General features: G+C 36.8%; 2 protein-coding genes across 2 annotated transcripts in view; one reads left to right on the forward strand and one right to left on the reverse strand.

Annotated features, from left to right (window-relative positions):
- TMEM117 (transmembrane protein 117) overlaps window positions 1-22,186 on the forward strand; it is a 185,644-nt gene that overhangs the window by 20,184 nt on the left and 143,274 nt on the right. The window contains exon 3 of the mRNA XM_050324528.1: window positions 8,377-8,509. Within this exon, the coding sequence (XP_050180485.1) occupies window positions 8,377-8,509 (133 nt within the window). The remainder of the gene's footprint in view (window positions 1-8,376; window positions 8,510-22,186) is intronic.
- On the reverse strand, window positions 184-6,050 carry LOC126644784 (P2Y purinoceptor 1-like). The gene is made up of 2 exons (XM_050324529.1): window positions 5,981-6,050; window positions 184-1,205 (listed from the first exon to the last, which is right to left on the reverse strand). Exons 1-2 carry the CDS (start codon window positions 6,048-6,050, stop codon window positions 184-186), a joined length of 1,092 nt encoding a protein of 363 aa, XP_050180486.1.

A 22,186-nucleotide genomic window follows, 5' to 3' on the forward strand; every position in this document is an offset into this window, starting at 1 on the left:
TATATAAAATGCCAGTTCTGTAAAGCTAGGAGTTGCTGCTGTTTCTTTTCATGTTAAGTTTTACTCTGCATTTATGTGTATTATGGCTTAATCAAGAGATAGCTGTACAGTATAGAAGACCAAATTTTAAATGGGTCTGATGACACAAAGCAATCGGAGATGCGAATCTTTGTAGGCTGGTGTTTATGTCATTGTCCTCAGGGACAGAGTGATGTCCCTTACCCTTCTTTTCAGACAACAGCAGCACTGGCATTTGAGATGACACTTTATACTTTTAATACTTTGATAGAATGTCTTATTTGCTACTGTAAAAATGATTGGATCAAGACAGCTGTTGATGCTGCAGATGATCTCTGTGACTTTATAAATGGCACTTAATGTGCTTATGTTACCACAGGGTGGTTGACAATTAATTCTGTAAATTAGTATCACCATCATCATAACATGGTAAGGTATGAAAGAAACAGCAAATACAATCATAGCAGCTGAAATCAGCAACAGAGGCCTAACAAGTCTGTTCCTTCTTTGCTGACGTTTACTGAGTTGTAGTAGTGCTTTGAGAGTCAACATATAGCATGTAAAGATGATTGTGGCTGGAATTAGGAATCTCAGTACAATCTTGGAGACCGTGAATGGCAGTACAAATTGTAAAGATCCTTCGGTGCCATCCAGGTAATTTATGATGTTATGCTGTCTTCTAGCTCTAAGTGTGTAGTAGATGTCAGGCATCGATGCAATCACTATGAAGATCCATACCCCGATGGTGCAAAACATAGCCTTTCCTTTGTCCCACCATGTTAACGAAGTGATAGGATGGACAGCACCTATGTATCTGTCTAAACTGATGAGTGTCAGGAAATAGATACTTCCGTAGACATTAATACTAAAAAATAGTCCTATGATCTGATAAAATGCTTGACTGAAATAGACAGCTAACTTCTGGATGTTATAATATACTGAAAAAGGTGCTATGAGAGTCCAAGTCAAGTCACACAGTGCCAAATTAAAGAGAAATATGGTATTGGTAGTCCATGTCTTCATGCAGTAAACATAATGTCGTAGTGCAAGTATATTGCCTAGAAATCCTGTTAATAAAGTGAAAAGGCAAACCAGAACCAGCAAATAACAGTACCACTCCAGCTCAGGATTTCTGTTGCAAATCAAAATTGTGCATGTACCATTCATCATCAGTCCATGGGGTATACCTGAAGGGAAAACAGAGACCAGCAGCCTTTAAAATAAAAATGGAGTCGGATGTATTAAATTTAAAGTTCAAAAATTTTAAATTCAGTATGTTTGAACTGGCAGAAGAATTCAGAACATAGTGTGATGTACAACCTCTCCTCTATATGAAAAAAATATAAACTCTAAATATACTTGAAGCTCACTCTATAACATCCACACAAGCAGATCTTCATAAACTTTTATGCAAAGCTTTATATAATTTCCTCTCCACTATTTAACATTGTGTACAATGGATGAGAGAAAAAAAGCATGCATTCTCAAATAAGAGCAGCCTTGCTCTCAAGTAAGGCCAACCATTTAGCTGGCCTGTAAGTAAGATCTGTAAGTATCTTCGGGAAAAGCAGAGGAGATGACAGAAGGACAGCAATTGCCCATGTTCATTCAATTATTGCTTTGATTGCCTTGAGTACCCATACTGGGCCTAGAGGCATGTTTAATTTGGGCAGCTGTGCAGTGGGCTGTGATTGAGATCAAGAAAACAGCATCAAAACAAATCAGGAGGAAATTCTGCTTGTGGTAAAGGCCACAGCAACCTTGCTGTCTAAAGCACCAACAAAGTGCCTTTTTTCCCCTTTTTCTCTGATTTTCTTCTTTAAATAATTTTCTCATGCTGGAAACATTCTGCTTTTGATAGGATTAAAAAATTATTTTTATCTAACTATTTGTGGCCTATTTTGTGTCAATTGATGTTATATGGAATATGTGGAATATAGATCTGCAGTGTGTTTTTCAAAGCAAGTTTTTTAAGCTTATAATGTCTTATGCTTAATTTCAATGATTTCTTCTAATAAAAGCAAAATAAAGGCTGGAATATTCTATCAGAATGATCTGTCACCGACTGCACTTTGTTATGTTTCTAGAAACTTTCTGCAGATGATGCAGCAGGTGCCAAACTATAAGGTCTGTCCAAGTAGAAGCTTTGTATGAGGGCTGTCCAAAGAGCTTTATAACTTCGTAGGATGACAGTATAAAATTTTCTTCAGCACTGACCACATTTTGAATGGAAGAAAGCACTTTTTTGGAATGTTACTGACTCTTTGAAAATTTCAAAACATCTTCAACCATTAAGTTGGTAATAGTGTTTTTTCTAACATACTGTTTTGCTTTCATGTCAGCCTTAATACAGTAAGACTTTTCCAAATGTATGTTCACAGACATGGGTCAAAATATAGCAAACATGAGCTGCAGTGAACACCTGCTAAATAAAGACTGTGGTATTGTGCTTTGCAAATTTATAGTTAACTCAGTGACATGAAAAAAGCTGGTTCAAACTGTACTCAACGAAGTTAGGAAGGAAAGTTACTTCACTAGAAGCTCAGCAACAAAGGCAGTCAAATGACTTTCCAGGAAATTAATATTGATAGAAAGCCATCTGTTCTACTCACAGTGTGGGGAGTGTTTGCTCTATAAATGTATTTTCTTAAGTATTGGTGGACTTTAACCTAGGATGGCTATGCTTCACCTTCTCCATAGCCTTTGTGAATATACAATATTACATAAACTGTGTAACTTTTTTCCTTCAGCTGAATTTTATAAGATATCCCTGTAAATTCTTTAAAGTAGCCACCCTAATAGGTGAAACACAGTTAAGTAACATTTTCTTGTGATAAATTAAAAGGGGTTTTAATATGTATAGGAAAAGTTACATTTTCCTAAAATCCCCTTGGCTATAGGTCATGTGTTCTTTGAATTAAATGGTATTTCCTACCTCTCTGCCTTCCTTTTCAATACTTAAGAATGAAGGCACTAAACACTTCATTCCAAGTTGTGTTGGCTGTATAAATAAGTCCTAAACTGTCTACAAACAGCATGACTTCAGCTGCATGAGGGAATTGTAATGCTAGGTTCTTGAGCTTATCAAGCTCCTGGACAAAGACTATAGGTAGATATAAATGGAGGGAGGCAAACAGCTGTTCCATCTGCTCTGCTTTGCTGTAAGTTGGCTGGATAAAGCCTGGGTGTGTAGCCCTATGACTGTGTTAGGGCAGTTACAGAAATGAACTAATAAATCCCCTATCCCTTTCCTCACCCTCAGTTTACTGGGCTGTACTCAGCATTGAGCTATATGAAGTTAGTTATGTAGTTGGGGGGCGTGTAAGGTACATTTGGAGCTCAAAGAGTCATTAGAAATTATCTCCCTGTTTGTGTAGGTGTTTCCCAGGCATCTATGTTGGGATTCATATTTGAATTTTCTAAAATACTTTTACTGTCTCCTATTAATTCTTTGTATTGTAGTAGAGCTTAGAGACCATAAACAAGACTTCAGTGTGCTTTTTAATTGATGTGAGTGACTTACAGGGTGGACACAGAGAAACACTGGTGCAGAGATAAAAAGAATCTTTCCTGAGGTAACTTCATAAGCAAGAGAAGAACATGGGATTTGACTCCCAGCTTGGTGCTATAATAAGATCTGGTGTTCTGTCAGAAAAATTTAAAGCCTTATACAATCAAGGACACAGTTTGACTTCATGTGGGAAGACAGTCAGCATGCCCTGTTCTATCCTGAGGCCATTGGAGCTAACCTGATGTCCAGTAGATCTGCATATGTGCTGTAATAATTTTCAGAAGTGACTTTTTTTTATATTAGACAATAGCAAGTTTTCTGTCTACTGTCTTAGCACCAATGGAATAACTTGAGCTACAGGATGTGACTAGGTTGTCTTCACAGTTCAAATCTAAAATTTTGCATCTGTAGTTTAGGAAAACTTTTTTTTCTGAACATTACAGTGTTCACTGCTAAGGTTCATGTATTCTTAAATGTAGTCATCCACATGCATACGCATATTGTATGTAGAATGGCAGAATGAGCAAGAGCAAAATGACATTTTATTGTGCTTATGTTGTTAGTGCTGACTAAGAGCAGACTTGCCAAACTTTGATGAAAGTAGGATTGGTTTTCAAGGTTAAAAAATACTTCCCATTTATTGACATTAATTTTCAGCTGAACAGTTTCAGCCATTGATAGAGACGACCATGAACATTAAGAGAACAGAAAGAGCAATCACATAATGAGGCATCCAAAATTGAAGGAATGCATCTGATTTGGTGAAGAGCTTGGTATTAGAATATTACACATATGCCCAGGAAATGGAGTTTATGGTTTCCATCACTCTTAATTAAGGCAAGAAAGCATGCTAAATTCATGAGTAAGAATTTAATTTCTCTTGTGTCTGCTTCTACAGTCTAATAAATCCAACCATCTTATGGGCTGTGGAACTAAAAATGCTAGAAAAACTTTAGTTTTTTAAAAAGTGACCTGTTTGACTCAGTGTTTTGTATCTGCCTATTGAGTTGTCTCTTCTCCTGGACTGGAAAGAATCTGTGACTCTCTGAGAATAACTACAAGCTCTTTTTCATCATCCCTGGCAGCATTTGCATGCTGTTAGAGAAAGTCAAGCAGATTTCAGCTGATGAACTGATTTACTGCCTGGTTTATTGCTGGACCCTAAATCCTGAAGTTTCTACTACCCTGTGTAGAAGGAGTATAACCCCTTATACCTGTGATGTGGTCTCCAAAGCCTTAGAACAGATAGAAAACCTGTTTTCAGTAAAAAATTAGGTTTTAAGGAAACCTCTTTGAAGAAACATTTTGTCACTGAAAAGAATCATGATTTTTGTATATAGCTAATTATAGTTCACAGTTTATCACTGATGGTCATTCATATGGCATTTAACTTGTAATTGAAAAATTCCATTGGGCTTAGCACATTTATTTGGTTATTTTTAAGTATATAATTTTGTATGTGTAAATATAGCCTAGGAACCATGTTCTTCCCTGTCATACCTATTGAGGTATTTTTAATAAGGTCATAAAAAACAATTGATTTGTCCTGTAGTAACAAAAAAAAAAACCCATTAAGATGAGTTAGCAGCTTATTTTGTGTAATATTATTCTACTCTCTTTGTTCCTTGCTACTTTTTGCTTGCTATTGTTTGTAGTAAAATCTCTGGTTTCACATGAACTGTTTTGTTGGAATTACTCTGAATATTTTGTATGGCTGTTTGCAACAGCCAAATTTGTATTTTAATCTGGTACAAATCTATTCTAGTTACTTGATAGGTCTTCCAAATTCCTGACCATTCACACACCAAAATACTTCTCTTATGTATGCTTTCAAAGTGTAACCTTTTAGTCCATTTTATCAAATTAATAAAGCGTTATATAGAGAGTCCTAGGTTTTGTTATAAAAATAACAAGCATTATTTGCAATTATTACTTTAACAACTTACCTGTAAGGTAATCGTCTAATGCATTCCATTTTAATTTCAATGAATTGTTATGAAAGGATATATAATGCAATGCAAGTATTAAACTGTATTTTAGTTCAACTGTATTTAGTATGTTATATGTACTGGTATGGTGGGAACAATAAGTAATGTCAGTATTTTTATGCAGTTAGGAAAGAAGATTGTGCTAATATCCAATTGCTTTCTTCTTAATGACTTGATCGGTCTTGTGATTAAGGTAGTATTTCTTTCATTAAAAAATTATGTTCATGTTCTACTTACTTGAGAGTTAGTGAAGTCCTATATAACAAACATAAGCTACAGTAGAAGGAAAGTTAAGGTGTGAGAATTTGCCTACTGAAGACGGTATTTATGAAAAAGTTCTTTTAAGAATATAAAATTTATACATGTGTTTATGTATTAATCAGTTTGTAATACCTAAATAGGGAACAAATTATTGCTTTGGAGATTACAGGTACAATGGATATTTATTAAATATTTCTCTTACCTGTTTTAGAAAGGTTGGAATTATCTGTTTTACAGAAGTCTAGGTTCCCGGCTGTGCTTTTTCTCTCCATTAATCTGGACCTTCTGAAATCACAACTCTATTTTGTGAGTCCTGTTTATAATCCAAGTTGTCAGTAATATTCCATATGCAATGGCAGCTGTTCAGAGAGCAGATGTCAAACTGCAAAGGAAATATCTTTTATCACTAGCCCCTCCTCTCAGTAGGTCAGGATAATATGCTATTGCCGTAGCAGCTTCTGCTTGATTTTTAAGAAAGGACAGACTTATTACACATCCTCAGTCTAGTTAGGTCTGGGCTGTCATTGTTTCCAGCAGTGAAAGAGAAGAAGAGTACAGGGCTTGAGGTGTATATTTATGTGTTTGCACTTTCCCTTTCTTGCCATTCCTTCACTACCAGAATCCTTGTTATTGCTGCCCTACTACTGGACTGGTCTGTGTTGCTCTTGCTCCATCATAGAGCTTGATTCACCCCCCTATACCTATCTATCACTTCCTGCCTCGCAGTTCCCATATCATTCCAAATCTCAGCCTTGTCAGAGAACTCCCATCATTCAACTCTGCTTACTCCAGAGCTCAAGCCCTACCTACCACTTCAGCCCATAGCACACTTCTGCTCCAGGTCCTCTAATCTTCCTGCTCGAGGTCTGCATCTCCAGTCTTCAGCAGCAAATACAGTCCTGTGTTTTCCTGATTTTTCTGTCTGACTGCCTGAATGAACACTTCAAATGTTTTGGCTAATTTCTCCCAGTTTATAGCTTCCCCATGTGTCCAGCCCTAATCAGTGCTGAAACTGGACTTGGCAGTTCAGCAAACAGCTCACAGAAATTGCCTCCATCCAGACCATTCACATCCCAGTCTGCTATCTCACTTTTCTTGATACTTCCTGTGCAGCTCCTCATCTTCCTTCTGTTCCCCCTATTTTGACATCTTCTAGCATCTGACTGCACTATCTCCTCAACAGATGCTGTCCTTCACCTTACTGCTTAAATTATCAGTTACCTTAGCCTCACTTGGCTTCTGCTGTGGCACTCTCAGCCCTGCAAAAGCAAGTTCCCATCTCTTGTGCTGGTGAAGTTTCAGTATTCTAAACAATCAAAGAACATGTTACTTGGTTTTAGAAAAGAAAAATTCCACCTGGAAAAAGGGTAGACCATCTATGGTAATCCATGATAAAACAACAAGTAGGAGCATGCAAGTATGAGATATGGTGAACTGTACAAACTACCTCCTAAAATCAGTAGAGGCAAAAGCAGAGCTGTTAGAGTTGTGAACAAAAAATGAGGTCAAGAAGTGTGTGAACAACTGGATTGACATGCATGACACTCACCCAGATGAAGAACTAGTATGGCTGGGCTTTAAGAAAGTGGTCATTAGAAATTCTCAAGAAGCTGTATCAGATTTCTAGAGGTCCAGGAGTAAAAATCTCCAGGTAGTGAATAAACTGTGCACTTGAAGAGTTTAGAGAAGAAAGGCAAAAGAGTGATAGGGTATTCTTGCAGAAGCAAGTAGAGAGGCTATTACAAAGCTAAAACCCATTAGATATGTTAGTTTTAGGAAAGGAGAGGTCTGGGAAAGATGGAGAGATTTAGAATAGGAAAAGAGGGATGAGAGTAGACATAAAGGAAATGTGGGACTTGGATGGAATGAAATTGTATGGGCAGGTGAAAAGGGTAAAGAGCTGTAGGAAACAGAGGTGTGAAACTCCTTAGTTTATGATAATGGAGAAGGATAAAGAGGAAGAGGTACGAGAAGACAGAGAAGGAAAGCTAGCCCAGGAAAAATATATTCCTGGTAAAAACATCATAAAAGTTTCACCTATCACCAAGGTTGAGAATGATCAGAGCTTCTTTTCAAGCAACAAGACATACCACTATTCTTTGAAGAAGGTATTCTCTGCAGAATAAAGTAGAGCACACCATATGAATAAAGTGATTAGTTCTAAGAAATACATACAAGATTCTACATAGACTCATAATTTGATTTCCAAATGAAATTAGGGGAGGAAATAATGTATGTCAGTGGACTTACTTCAAATGCTTCACACAAGAAAAGCTGTCTTAGACACGAGAAGAAAAATTATGTATGAATCAGTAACCTTTTTTTAACATTTGAAATTAATTTTAATGACCTGCAGTGTTTTGTTTTGTTTTTTTCCTGGACGGCAAGTAATTTGTAATTTTGTAGGAATAATATCTGTTTATGCCGAACTACGGAAGAGTGGTTTGACTGCATGATGCTAAATCTTCCCTCCGCACATACAGTGGAATAATTTGGTATAGGAAGAAATACAGTTTGGTACTTTATTTTGGTTTTTTATATCATGTAAACCTGTATTGACTGACTGACTAAAATATGCTTATAATTTTTGTACCACAGGTCAGTTGCTCCGTCTGAAAATGTTTCGAGAGGATCACGGATCTTGGATGACGATGTTCTTCAGTACTATCCTCTTCCTCTTCATTTTTTCTCACATTTATAATCTCTTCCTCATTATGGCAGGGAATATGAGGTATGTTCCAGAGTTTATTTTTGTCTCTTTTGCTCTAAAATATATTCTACTGGAACCTTCTTTTATTCCTCTGCTTTCTGAATTTATGTAGAATAGTAATTTAAATGGTTAACAGCCAAGAAGATGAAAGTATCAGTTATAAAAAATGGGGTCCTAGACTAATGATAGTAATTCTAATATCAGGGTACTAATGAATGTTATATCTTTTTTTTTTTTTTTAAATTGAGCTTTTTATAATAGTTTTCCGTCTTAAGACTTGCTTTCTCCTATTATCTCAAAATTAACACTGCTTTCATGTGTTGATTTTCCTGAGAAAACCTACCTGCATTATTAGTCATATAATATATACAAAATTAGTTAATTGGACAAAATATACAGTAATGTTCTTTATGAAAGGCAAGATAGCATCTGAAGACTTTCTAGCAAGGAATAGGAAACTCAAAGTATGTATGAGCTGAAGAGCAGGGCAAATAATTAAACTATGTGTTCTTAGCAGAGTATCAGAGCCATACCAATAGTCTGATGGTGAGTTTTTTAATGGGCCCTGGTGTGGTTTGTTACAGATCTTAAGCATGATCTCAGCAAAAATGTGCAGTGTATAAAGTCCTGTAAACAATGTGACATAAAGCAAAAGAAGGCAGACTGAGTGTCACTGAACGAACATAAGCGCAGACCAGCTGGGATAATCAAGAGTTTGTGACATGGAGACTAAATATATTGATTTTAGCAAAGCGGGTAAAGCAGCAGACTCATTGACTGATTTATGAAATGATCACAGTAATGACGTGGTAAATATGAATAGGTGCCTGGTAACAGGTGGGATAATTATCCCTGAGATGGGGATGGTGGGAGCATTGCAGGTTTCTGTCTTCCCTATTTACATAGTTATACTGTTATTGGTATTATGTTAAGATTTATATTTGGTATTTCTAATGCTCTGTAAACTATAACCAGCTGTTAGACAAATCATTAATGATTTTGAAAGCTTGACTTATGTCTAGAAATCACATTTCATTTGTTCTTGTCAACATTCCTGTCCCTGTATCTGTTACAGTTTCCATTAGCTGCACTGAAGAGATTGCATGGCCAGCACATCCATGGAAATAGGCACAGCCTAGTACTGCAATAGCTGGTGTCAGACAATGTACCCTATTCCTTTCTGTGGGGTAAAGCCTCTCCTTTCCTGGAGCTTATGCCCCAGCTACAGATTTGTTGTGCTTGTTTTGGGAAGCTGAGCATACTGTGCTCAAGGAATTGCACAGCTTTTTTCAAAGTGGATTGAGGGCTTGTTACAGATGTGTTGACTGTCCATTTCAGCAAAAGGATATGAAAAATAGTTTCAGTCTCAAACAGCAGAACTTAGATCATCAAACAAAGGTCTTGCATCAGTTCTTTCAAAGCTGGGTTAGAACAATGTGTAATAGTTTTGAAAAGAGTGTTTCTGCAACAGACGTCATCAAAGCCAACTGCTTCATGTTGTCAAGTTTCAAGGAGTAGGTTTTTTTTCTCTGAGTAAATATAATCCTTATGAAAGCTATTTGCTTCATGGTTTGTACTTCTGTGCAGAAGAACACCTCTGTCTACAACTTTTGCCACAGTGGCTTACCGAAATGACTGATAGCACAGAGACTGGTTTCCAGGATGAAGGTCAGAGTCTGCCTGCATAAAGGTTACAGTCTTTGTAGAGAGAAACTGACCTTTATGCCTGTGGACTCCTATGGAACACAAGCATCCATACTACACATCTTTCCAATACAAGGGCTATGAAAGCCTTACTCTCTACAAGACTAAGTGAAAAATATTTTTTTTCCATGTGCTTGGTCCTTGCCTCGTCTCTGATTCACCTTTCCCTGGGTGCTGGTAGGAGAGGGATTCTGACAAGTTTCTTTATGTCAGATGTTTGGTCTTATCAATGAAAATCCTTTTCTGGCACACAAGTAGAAAAGCCATACTTCTTGCATCACAACAGCATGGATGATCACAGCAGGAGCAATATCCTTTTGAAGGCTTGAGAAACCTGTGATTTAACGCTCTGTCATATAACCATATCTAAAAAGGTATATTTTACAGTTGCCAAGATTTGGATTTTTTTTTTTTAAGTGTTTTAAAAGACATTTCACATGCATCTTAGTGCAGCAAACATAAAAAGTGTGAATATGTTCCTTAAAAAAGGGTAGCAGAGCAAGAGCTGAATATTGTGTTCAGTTTTGGGCCTTTCACTACAAGAAAGATATTGAGGTGCTGCAGCACGTCCAGATAAGGGCACTGAAGCCGATGAAGCATCTAGAGAGTAAATAACAGGAGGAGTGGGCGAGTGAGCTGAGGTTATTAGCCTGGAGACAAAAGGGCTCGGGAGGGGACCTTATCACTCCCTACAACTATGTGAGAGGTAGGGTTTGGTCTCTTCTCCCAGATAAAAAGTTACAGGATGAGAGGAAATGGCCTCAAGTTGCACCAGGGGTGGTTTATATTGGATAGGAGGAAAAAGTACTTTATGGAAAGGGTTACCAGGAAAGGGTTGGAACAGGCTGTCCAGGAAAGTGGTAAATCTCTGGAAGTGTTCAAAAGGCATGTGCCTCTTGGGGATATAGTTTAGTGGTGAACATGCTGCTTCTAAGTTGACATGTGGACTTGATGATCTTGGAGGTCTTTTCCAACCTTAGTGATTCTACGATTCTGTGAAAAAGTTGCTGATATTTGAATATATATTATACAGCTGTTTGCTGGATGAATGTGTGACTGAAATAAAAAAAACTGTGACAGACTGGAATATGTCTTTTTTTTATTATTATTCTTTTTTTTCAGTGATGTTTCCTTTCAGGTACTTCACAGTTTATGGCACTGACTCACCCAATGTACTTTAGGTCACTGCACTTGTAGTCAAAGCTGAACATCTGGTGACTACATCTGTTATCAAAGTACCACTGAATACTTTTTTAAAAAAGTGAGGAACTTGTGACTTTATTTGTTGCCTTAGGTCATTTAGATTCTTGAACTTCAGCAGTGATTTTGAGCTGTGTAATGCCTGACAGATAAACAAAATGGCTTATTTATTTAAGGCTGTATTTGAAACATAAAAGAAAGGAGGAAACTTTTATTTTTCTAAATCAAAAAGTGTCTTGCGGCAGGGCCACATGGTGGCAGCAAAGGGCGCAGTTTAGCAAGCTAAACCGATGGAAGCATACGGGGATCCTTGCTATCAAACTTTTTGTCTGGATTTTTCTGTGCTACAAGCAAATTCAGAGCCCTTTATTTTGTCATATTTTTCTTTAAAGTAATTCCGAGTCTTGAACTGTCCAAGGACTGTCCCATATTTTGATCATTTGTATGTATAGAATATATTGCCTAAAGGAAATTAATTCTCTACTTTGGGAGCCTGTGTCTGTAAATAATGCTTTGATATTTAACATTAAAACATAGTGATATACTTTTCATATGGCATCCAAAAATCAGAGTTGTGACTGTTTGCCTCAAAAATGTCAACCGTCTTGTCTTAAATGAAGAGATTTTCAATTGGACAAAGGATGTTCAGGTGCACCATTATTCAACACTGTAAAGTGTCATTGAAATAATAAACACAAAACCAATTTCTCTTTTGCTGTAAATTGTCACATTACTGTAGCAATAATACAAGTTGTTCGGCATAGTCTTCTTTGAATGCTGAATGTGTCAGGAGAGGGTTTCACTTAAGTTTATTACCTGTGCTGTCAAAATTCTTAGTAAGCACTCGAAGAGAGACTTCTCTAATTGCTCATTTCTTTCACAGAAAAAGTGTGAAATTACAGTAGAGTTTACATTACTTGCAGAAGTTCCTTAGGAATAAAAATATTACTTTAATTAATTTTAGTTAAGGTTCAAGTGATTTAGTGAATTGGGACCCAATTACAATCTACAGTTGACAAATGCATATAAAGAGGGTTTGCATTTCATTTAACATGCTGAAACAAGGAGACAGCTATATATATATTTCAAAGCCACAATAGCTTCCTATTTATCCAAATTAGTTACTGCTCCTTTTGTTTTTCTACAAGATACAGATTGTTGTAAATGTTTATTTACTGAAGGTATTATACCACATCTTATTCAGGATTCTGTGCTTCAGTTTGTTTGGTTGCTCATTAGAGTCAAGGATTAGTCATCATTAGCATAATTTTTAGAGCAAGACCTGGGGACAGCTAATCACAGTTACTGTTCTACGGAACTGCAAGGCCCACAGTGGATCTGTATTAGCCCTCCAGGCTACCTGTGTAGCTGTGTCTATGTAGCCATATGTATAATGAGGTTTAGGTTGATGTATACTTTGTATATATCTGTTTCAGTTTATACCCTAGTCATGCTTAATATTTGGCAAAAGTGATAATGGTATTCTGTGAGCTTCAGAAAGTTCAAGTTTTTGTGAACTGCTGAAAGGAAAGGTTCCAAATCCCTAAGCCCAAATCCCTATGCCATTCTCAGAGACTAACCCTTTGGGGCCATCATGCGCCTTCCTCAAACAATATGTGGAAAACAGGGACTCCCTTAAAATACTTGTAGGTTCTAAGCAGCATAGGCTGTGACAAGCTTACACTATGTTAATGTATATAGAGGTAGAAAGTTATACATATACATATATATGGTTATACAAATTATGGATGTAAAATATTGTTCTAAGAATGCAGAAGGCTACAGTCTGTAAGTGGTTTTCAAGTTAGGCTTTTTATTGCAAGTTGTTGATCCAGCTGGGATTCTAAAACACAGGTATCTAAAGAGATCATAGCAAAAGAAATTGCATTTTTCAAGTCATTGGGATTGAAAAGTGTCTTGAGCCAGAATTAGTATTTGAAAACTAAAGAAACTAAAAATTCCAAACTAGTTCAAGGTGGTTCAACTTTTATAACTAAACTTACAGTCGTATCACCTGGTCAAAAAGTACCTCTTCGTTCCTTGTGTTAAATCTTCCATATTGTTTCTGTGAGCCCCTGGTGGTCTAGTGGTAAAGGCGCGGCGCTATCACCGCCGAGACCCGGGTTCGATTCCCGGTCAGGGCCACTCCCGGGCAGGTGGAGCTCGTTAGCCCTTAAAGGCAACCCACCTACGTCCTAAGGACCTCGCTGCCACCGTCCAAGCTCGCTTGGCCCCGGCAGATGAACCTTGGGATTAAAGGGTGGGCTCAGTTCCGCGCACACTGTGTCTCACCTAAAAAATCCAATGCGCAGGCTGGAAGGTGTAAAGACCTTCCCTGGATCTTCGCTCGCGAAGACTGGCCATTATTATTACTATTATTGCTTCTGTCTTCTTGAGGCAGACTTCATCAAGCTTTACCTTCTCCTAAGGTAGGAAATGGCAAAGAGTAGAAAATGCTTAGTTTGGGTGCAGTTGCAAGATGATGATTCTGAAACCCCAAACCCTTTAAAGACTAAGAAACTCATTCCTTAAACCACACTCTCTCTGCAAAGAGAGGACAAAGGAGATCTTGCATATCAAAAAACAATTGGTATAGAATCATTGTAGATCCCAGGGAGGATGGATGTAGAGAGGATATCAAAGAGCTCCCTTATCCATAAAAATATTCCAGGAGTACCCCGTGGTCATCAGGAGCAAAGGTTGCCAAAAAATTCTGTGGCACAGTTGGTGCTTTGTTATCATGAAGTATCTATAATACAGGTTGATCAAGTTGAGAGCAATGTTAATCACTTTGATAGAATGACTGAAATTAGTAGGAGTTTGTGAAGAAAACCAAACAGTGAGGAAAAAAAAGTTACCAAACCCAAATTATTTTCCTGTGAACTCTTTTATGTAGCTTAAGTGCAAAGGCCAAACTACAGAGATTCAAGTGACACATCCCAGTTCTGAAGGGAGTTCTTTGTCAAGACACAGAGAGAAGACCCAGATCAGGAGTTAGATACTTCTCATGTGTGCTGCCTGAATTAGTCTCAGGTACTTGTATGTGTTTAGGTAAGAATTATAGTAGTAGCACTGGGAACAGCAGGTACCAAGGGTGCTGGACGCTGTGGTGGAAGAAACATGAGAGAGACAAAGGCATGTCCTTTCCAGTGCTAGGGTTAACTGACTAGATATACTGATCACAGCACAATGTAGTTAAGCCTTATGCAAAAATTAATTGATGGTGCTGTTACATATTTTGTATTTTCTTTTTATTCTTTTTTAAAAAATAAATACTATGTTTGCTTAAAATGAAAAAAAATTCCACAACTTAAAATACACAGAAGGTCAGTTAATGCTTGCATTAGTATGAAACTGTAAATATAAGAGTTAATGAAGAAACTTGTTCATTTTCTGATGGTAAAGTTGGCCATTTTTGAAGCATTTCTCTTCATATCAGTGATAGAATAACAAGGCAGATTTCCTCTGCCTGTCATTTGGGCACTCACTGACATATTATTTCTTTTTTTGAAGGCACAGGTAATGGCTACAACATTACTTTTCTTATTTCATACCACTCTGGATTGAATTGACATGTAGACACTGGGAGTGTTTTCCCTTAATTGCACTATGACATTGTTGCTGTGGCATTGTCTGGTAGGATTATGTGAAAATGCTCTGCTCTGTCAGCCCTATTACTAGTTCAGGAACTATAGTAGTGCTGCTGCCTATGGGTCTGGTTTTCTTTGGCCATGACAAACATAAGCTGAGTCTCCTAAAGACTGAAAAATACTTTTCCCAGGTGAGGCCTTGTCTCTATGGGTAATATGTCAATGTAGGAGGCTGTTAAGTCCAAAGATATCTCCTGAGTCCTGGATATAGTCCTTTTGGAATGGTCAGAGTAAGAACATAGTGTCTTGTATACGAAATCAGGCCCTCAGGTCATCTCTTCTCACCATGAACTTGGTAAAACTGTAATCTGTACTACTAAAAGGGTTTTTTTCTTTGCCAGGGAAAACTAGAATTGGGATTTATCTTCTGAGAGGGACTACTGCCAGTTTCCATGATCTGAGGAGCTGGTCCATCACTGTCTTTATTTCTTCAGTTTACTTTTATCTTATAGGAGGACACTGAGATAAACACTGTTTTTTAAAAATAGAAATTTAATAATGAACACTTCCATAAAAACCAGGGTTTTTAGGAAGGAATGGCTTCTTGAGACTTTTCATCCTTCTTCATTTTGGCTGAAAAACCTGAAGATATCAAGTACCTCAAGTGGAAAAATATGTAGCCCAGCTGCCACCCTAGTGAGACATTTGCTTGCACTAGGTACTGCTGCTGTATTCTCATTTTTGTCATCCTAACAGAACTGGGGAGAAGAGAGCCCACCTGTCCCTAGCATCCCAGCCAGCAGCAAGGTAGGTGGTAGCAGCAGATGGGTAGGCAGTCTGTTTCCCAGGCATGTTAGGCTGCTAGAGGGTGCAGTTGTGATGGAGGCTGCTGAACATGAAAGACATGGCAGGGAAGGGAAAGAATTGGAAAGTGCAGGAAGAAATTTTACAGGCATTCGTTTTCCCCTGGCAGCAGCAGTAGCAGCAGCTGATGTGATTCAGACAAATTTGGCCTACATAGTGCTTTTAGCTCCCACGGGGTAACACAGGATAATGGTCACTTGTAGTGCCCTTCTGATGGCTCCGGGTGCATCAAATGCCTTGTGTTTGAATGTGACTGCTTGTGTGAACTAAATTGAGCACTTCAGGTAATCCTTGCCAAGATTATGGCTTTAATGCTGGTGGTTAACCTGCCCTTGCTAGAGAGGGCAATTTAAAGTATCTGTTTTCTTCATCATTTAGCAGTACAGGAGACGATGGAAGAAAATGGAAAACCAGGTTTACTTTCCAAGGAAATATGACTTGAGTTTCTTTATGCATTTATGATTGCAGTCCCTGCCCAGGAGTACATGCATTTGTATGACACATTTTATTGTCACCTTGAAAAATCACTCTGCACAGACATATTTATAGAAATGAATGAGTTTAGTAAGTGATAATGCTCCATGTCGCTTTATCCAGTGGTGTAACCATCAATCACCCTAAAACTACAACCGTAACAAAAATAAGTCATCAATTTAAAGAATATTTACCTTCATTTTCCAGCAATTAAATGTTTCATAAGTTGGCTTAAAGTGAATCTCATAGTGTAATGTAAATAAAACTGTGTTTTAGTGATTCACCTGCAAAGTTAATGCAGTCTTTTTAAAAACACAGTATCACTTGTAGGGGACACCTCTTCATTAATATGTTCATACCTCTACAAATTAGCAGACTAAGTTATTTTGAATAAAATGTTGAATGTTTGCTGTTAAAAAGGTAACAAGCAATCTGAAATTATTCAAGAATTCAAAGATCCTTTTGAATCATGTACAAATAACTACTTATGGTGATACCAGATGGCAGAAAAATTTGCTAAATTAATGAAAAGAACTTTTTCATAATTAATGTACCCAAAGATTTCTCCATGTTATCATTGTTCAATTAAATTTAGTGATAAAGCTTTTTGATAAACATGAAAGTTTCAGTATTATTCAGACAAAATGCAGTTATATCCACTAAGATATTTACCTTGTCCGTTCTGCAGGAATATGCTGTGAAAGGAGGAATAGATGGCATATTTTAGTGTTTTAGTTGAGTTTATTACAGAATTGGTACATATATGTGTGTGTGTGTATATATATATATAATCAGAGGAATTGTGATATATGGTATTTCTGAAAAAATGAAAAGACAAAAGACACCTTTTTTTTAATTCTATGGGTGTGTATACCTTTCCTTAAATACATTACTAGGAGTCAATAATTAAAAGATTTTTTCTCCTTTTTTTTTTTTTTTTTTTTTTTTTTAGTATTCAAAACTTCTAGTGCAATACACCAGTTTAGAAATGAAAGAACTTGAAAACAGCTGAGTACCAAAATTCCAAAGTTGCATGCTGAAGTTGTACTTATATAGGCATGCAAAAAGATTAATGTAGGTTAGGATACATTTTCCAATCAAAAAATTTTCCATGCAAAGACTTATTACAGAAAAGCCCTAAGCATAGGTTAGAAATATTTTGCCACTTTCCAATGCTCACCTAGGAAAGCATAGCTTGGGAATTTATTTTTAGAGACATTTTTACTGTAAAAGAATCAGCATGACTGTGATAGAGAGCACTGCTGGCTGTAAAAGTTGAAACCTGAGTATAATGAAACATTGAAAATGACACAGTTAGAGCCTATCTAAATGGAAGCAACCTGTAAAATGAATTGTGATAAAATGGCTTTCAGTGACACATGCTCTGAAAAATAAAGATGCACAATAGGTTTTGCTTCTTTCAGGTGACCCATTGTAATACCTCTGGTCTATCTAATGCTAATGGTAACTGAGAATGTAAACTGATGCTATGTAACAGCAGCATATGACAAGTACTGTTAGTCCTACAGAGATGAATAAATGATAATAGAATCAAAAGAACCTTTTTCTGGCCTTAAAATTCTTATGAGGCTAAGAAAGGGAATATTCCTTTAGTTCTCTGCAGTATTGGGAGGATGACACCTCGCTCTGTGTAAAGTACAGCGAGGGAACTTGCAGAGGGCTTTTGTTCATGGTTTAGAGGAGTGAAGGCTATTCCAGTGTGCACTCCCTGGGGCCACCATGTATGGCAAGTCCAGTCTTGAGCAGTGTGAGCAAGGGCAGAAACCTGCAGCATTGGTTCTGTGACACTGCTGTTAGCAACCTGCATGTTCTCTGCTTCTTGGGCTTAGTACTGAGGCTTGCAAGACTGGCTCAGGGACAAAAAAAAAAGGGAAAAAAAAAGAAAAAAGAAAAAAAGAAACTTCACATTAGAGACGTCAGAAACAGCACAAAAGCCTGAAATTTTCCAGGGCTGAAGACATGTCTCTTAACCTCTGGTCATATGTAGCAATATGTAGCACTTGGGGCTACAAAGTTATCTTTTAGTCTTTTTCAGAGTTATATTGTTGGTAATTAAAATGGCTTTCTCACATTTACCCACTAGCAGCATTCCATGCTTAAACAATTTCTATATATGCATTCAAAAAGGTGAGTTTAAGGTAGAAGGGAAAAATTGCAGGAAAAAAAGAATCCTGCCAGTAAGGTGAAACCAAAATTCAATAAACTGGAGCATAACGTCACCATCTACATATGGTTCTTGTGACTCAGAAACACAGATCTTTTTAGATGTTCCAGTTTTGGACCTTTTCAAGTAAGAATTGTCTGTCTTCTCCAAGAGTAAATGCTTAGTTCTCATATTGGCAGAGTTGAGGAAAGTCTTGGTTCTATTCTGCTGCTGAAAGCATCCCGTGCCCAGGAGACAGGCCATAACCGAGGGTATTTCCACATAGTGGATATTAAAATCCAGGTTCTCCCAGGTTCTGCTTTGCCTTATGCTACCGCTGCATAAATGGAATAAATCACAGGCAGTAAATAAGTAAATAAGAGTGCATGCAGTGTCAGAGAAATGTCTTGCTATGAGATTCCATAGGTATGAACACTGCAAAGAATTTTATGTGTTACTAGTATCCAGTTGCTTTTCATTTTAAAATGAGAACAGAGTGAAAAGGCCTGTAAATAAATAAAATATTTTGTATACCACAAACTTATGCTCAGGATTTACACATTAAAAATTACAGTAGGCTGTGACAGAGAATTTAAAATGTCATTAGGACCTCTGTGATTCTGAACCTAGGTTTTCCAATTTCATCCCTTCCTCTCACCTCTTCTGGAAAAAGAAGGCCAGGGAAGGAACTTTGCCTTGTCCAAAGCACTGGGCAGACTTCAGGCTTACAGAGGGACTGGGGGCACATTGCTGAAGATGATTCACTGCAGAATAGTTTAAACAAATCTTTTATTTTTGAAGATCTGCAATTGCCAGGTGTTTTTTAGAAACAAAAGTGATTGTGGTTAAAATAATTCCTCAATGTAAGTCATCTTGTCCATTGAAGGTTAAAAAAGAATCCAAGTACGTCTTGTTACAGAGAATGCTGTTGTGAAGGAGTATTTTTGTGCTGATAAAAGCTCGTGTTTCATCCAGGGATTTTTTGCTACCATGTATGAAAAACTTTATTGAAATTCTAAAATCAGAATTAAGGCAGCTAGAGGGCACTGTGGCTAAACATTTGTAATCTGCTTCTTAACAAGACCTGATTTACTTGCCAGACATAAATTGTAATTCAGAATTAACAATAGCTTTAAAGTTACCCCACGTGTCTTTTGTCATATTTAGAATGCATCAAAATTACTGTAAAAAAAGCATTTGAAAGATATGCTGTTTCTGTCTTTCATGAGCTTTTGAACAAAGAGACAAAAATATAGAGAACAGAGTATTACTGAAACCCCATGAAAGAATATATTGACTATAAACTATACAGTTATTATAGTTATTTACAGTGCCATCTGGACATTATCAGATGCTGAAATCTATCCATTACTCACATTTGTCTAATTGATAAATAATTGTTAAAGGAAGTTGGTATCCATATGTTGTACCAGAATTTTATGTATGTAAATAAGTGACAGATGAGATATTCCAGTATATGTCCAGAGTTGCTTCCCTGATCAGGGATTCAATGCAGTGCATAAATTATTGCTTTTTGAGTTTGTTTGGTCTTTACTCCAAATGTTTGGGAAACCAAGTAAAATAAAAATCATTTTCTGTAACCTGATCAGTTCCTTCACACATAAGTAGCAGTATTTCATCTGTGAAATGTATCTCTTGAAAATTTTAACAAAGAAAGATTCCAAACTTTGACTTACTGAGAATGGCAACTTTTGAACATAAAAGGCTGTAGTTTAAGTTCAGATTTTGTTGTATTGATTTCTTCAAGGAATGCCTTAGCCCTCTTGTGACCTCATTTAAACCAGCAGAACACCCTATTGTGAATTGATTCACATGTGAGCAAAGTACACCAAGTCTGTCCATAGCTAAACTGCTATGAATTAATCAGTCAGGTGCCAGATAATCCACTCTGAATCATGAGGTAATCTTTGCTGCATAAGTGATACAGGCACAGGTAATGGAGAAAATACATAGGCTTTACAAAATCTGGTCTTAAATGTATACTGAAATACTTAGGGCAGTGATGAAATTTAAAATAAGTGATTCACAGTGCCAGCTTTTGTCTCCTATATAAAAATGTTGACAATCAAAGAATGTATTACATTATTTTTCACAGTTCCAGAGGTTTTGGCTTATTACTTTGTCAGGATGCAACATGGCTACATATAAGGTTTGTTAATGTGAAGTTTACATCTGAGATGTCTGAATGCTTTTATTTACATAAATCCCATAACAGTTAACTGCTGTTATTTAATTACACCATCCATTTGATGGAATCATTTATTAATCCCACCTAATTTGGTCTTTGCTGGTAACTGCTCACAATTGCACAGTTCATCTGGGATTAATTTCATGCTGGGTGTTGCAGCTGCACCATGACTCAACTCCTCTCTTTTGTCTCTGTTTTATTCAGGAAGATGACAATATAGGTAACAGCTGAGCCAGTTATCGGTCTTGAGTTTATTAGTTGCTTGAATGCATGCTCAAGGCTAAGATAAAATGATTTCTTTCCTTAACAAGTAGCATTTTTCCTTTTCAGGCTGCTTATGATTGAGCCTATTCCTGATTTTTGGACTTGGTGTTTTCCAGTGTCATTGAAAAATATGTGAAAAATACCTTTGCAGCAGTACTAAGCAGATCCTGTAGAACATCTGAATTTGCACTAGGCTTGCAAACAGTAAATATAGGTATTGAATTTTTGTCACCCTAGCAATAGCTATTCTTCTGCTGTGACTATTGAAGAAAGTATACTTATAAAAATGTTAATTGGAACCCACTATGCTAACTTAAACAAATGGTTGCACTAAGTGTATTAAATTCATGATTTTTAAGGTTTGTTACCAGCTTAACCTTCAGAAGTTTTAATTAAAGCTGTCTAATTTTTATCAGTTTGGTTGTTCTTTACTTTCAGTGAGAAAACTGTATAATAAACCATGAAAAGAAAATGAAAGTTTATTGATGTAGGTATGAAAGAGTCAAGTTAACTTGCTGAAATCCCTAGATTACAGGTGAACTACCCAGGATAATTGATTCTTCTCATAAAATTCAGAGTCTCAATGTAAAAATGAATTCTCTATATTAATGCTTTGTCCATTCTGAGGTATGTTTGTGGCAATCTAACATACAATGGACTGTTTCTCTCTTTTCCCTTCCTCTGTCCAACAGAAGACTTGTTTGGCTCCCCTCTGTCTTGTGATATGAAGATCAAAACTAGAGTAACTCAGGGATTGAGTACAGTCCATGTTTTAAATAGAATTCATCCCAGTAGTTCATTCTGCAAGACATTTATTTCATAAATGTAATTTTGTATAATCTCAGAAGTCCACAAAGACCTCTTTTTTCTTTATTATTTAGAGAAATAAATGTGAACCAGGAAAATTATTGCTCTGCAACAATGTTTTGTGACTACTTAAACTGTGATTTCAGGTACATGTAATGAAACCTGAAAACTGCTTTTATTCAGATTATTTGATAATCCTTTAACCCAGTGAGCAGTTTTGGTTCCTTTAATATTTCTCTGACATTGTTGATAATGTACTTTATATCAAGGTATTATAAGACCAAAGAAATACCTTCTCATGCACCTGTTTTTTCCTTGTTTGTGCATCATAGTCAGATAGATGGTTTGAAAAGCAGGATGGATCCAAGTCTGGTTTATACTGATAAAAGTCTCTCCCAGGTAAATGAAGACAGACAGGGATT

The sequence above is a fragment of the Myiozetetes cayanensis genome, unplaced genomic scaffold (assembly GCF_022539395.1).
Source record: "Myiozetetes cayanensis isolate MyiCay16 unplaced genomic scaffold, myiCay2020 scf3, whole genome shotgun sequence".
In the NCBI taxonomy this organism is placed as follows: Eukaryota; Metazoa; Chordata; class Aves; order Passeriformes; family Tyrannidae; genus Myiozetetes; species Myiozetetes cayanensis.

What these genes read in the sequence shown, in the direction of transcription:
- LOC126644784 (XM_050324529.1), bottom strand. Translation starts at nt 6,050, where the DNA reads ATGGAGAGAAAAAGCACAGCCGGGAACCTAGACTTCTGTAAAACAGAT. An exon ending in TTCCAACCTTTCTAAAACAG is followed by an intron (nt 1,206 to 5,980) that starts GTAAGAGAAATA and finishes TTTTCCCTTCAG; the next exon opens with GTATACCCCATGGACTGATG.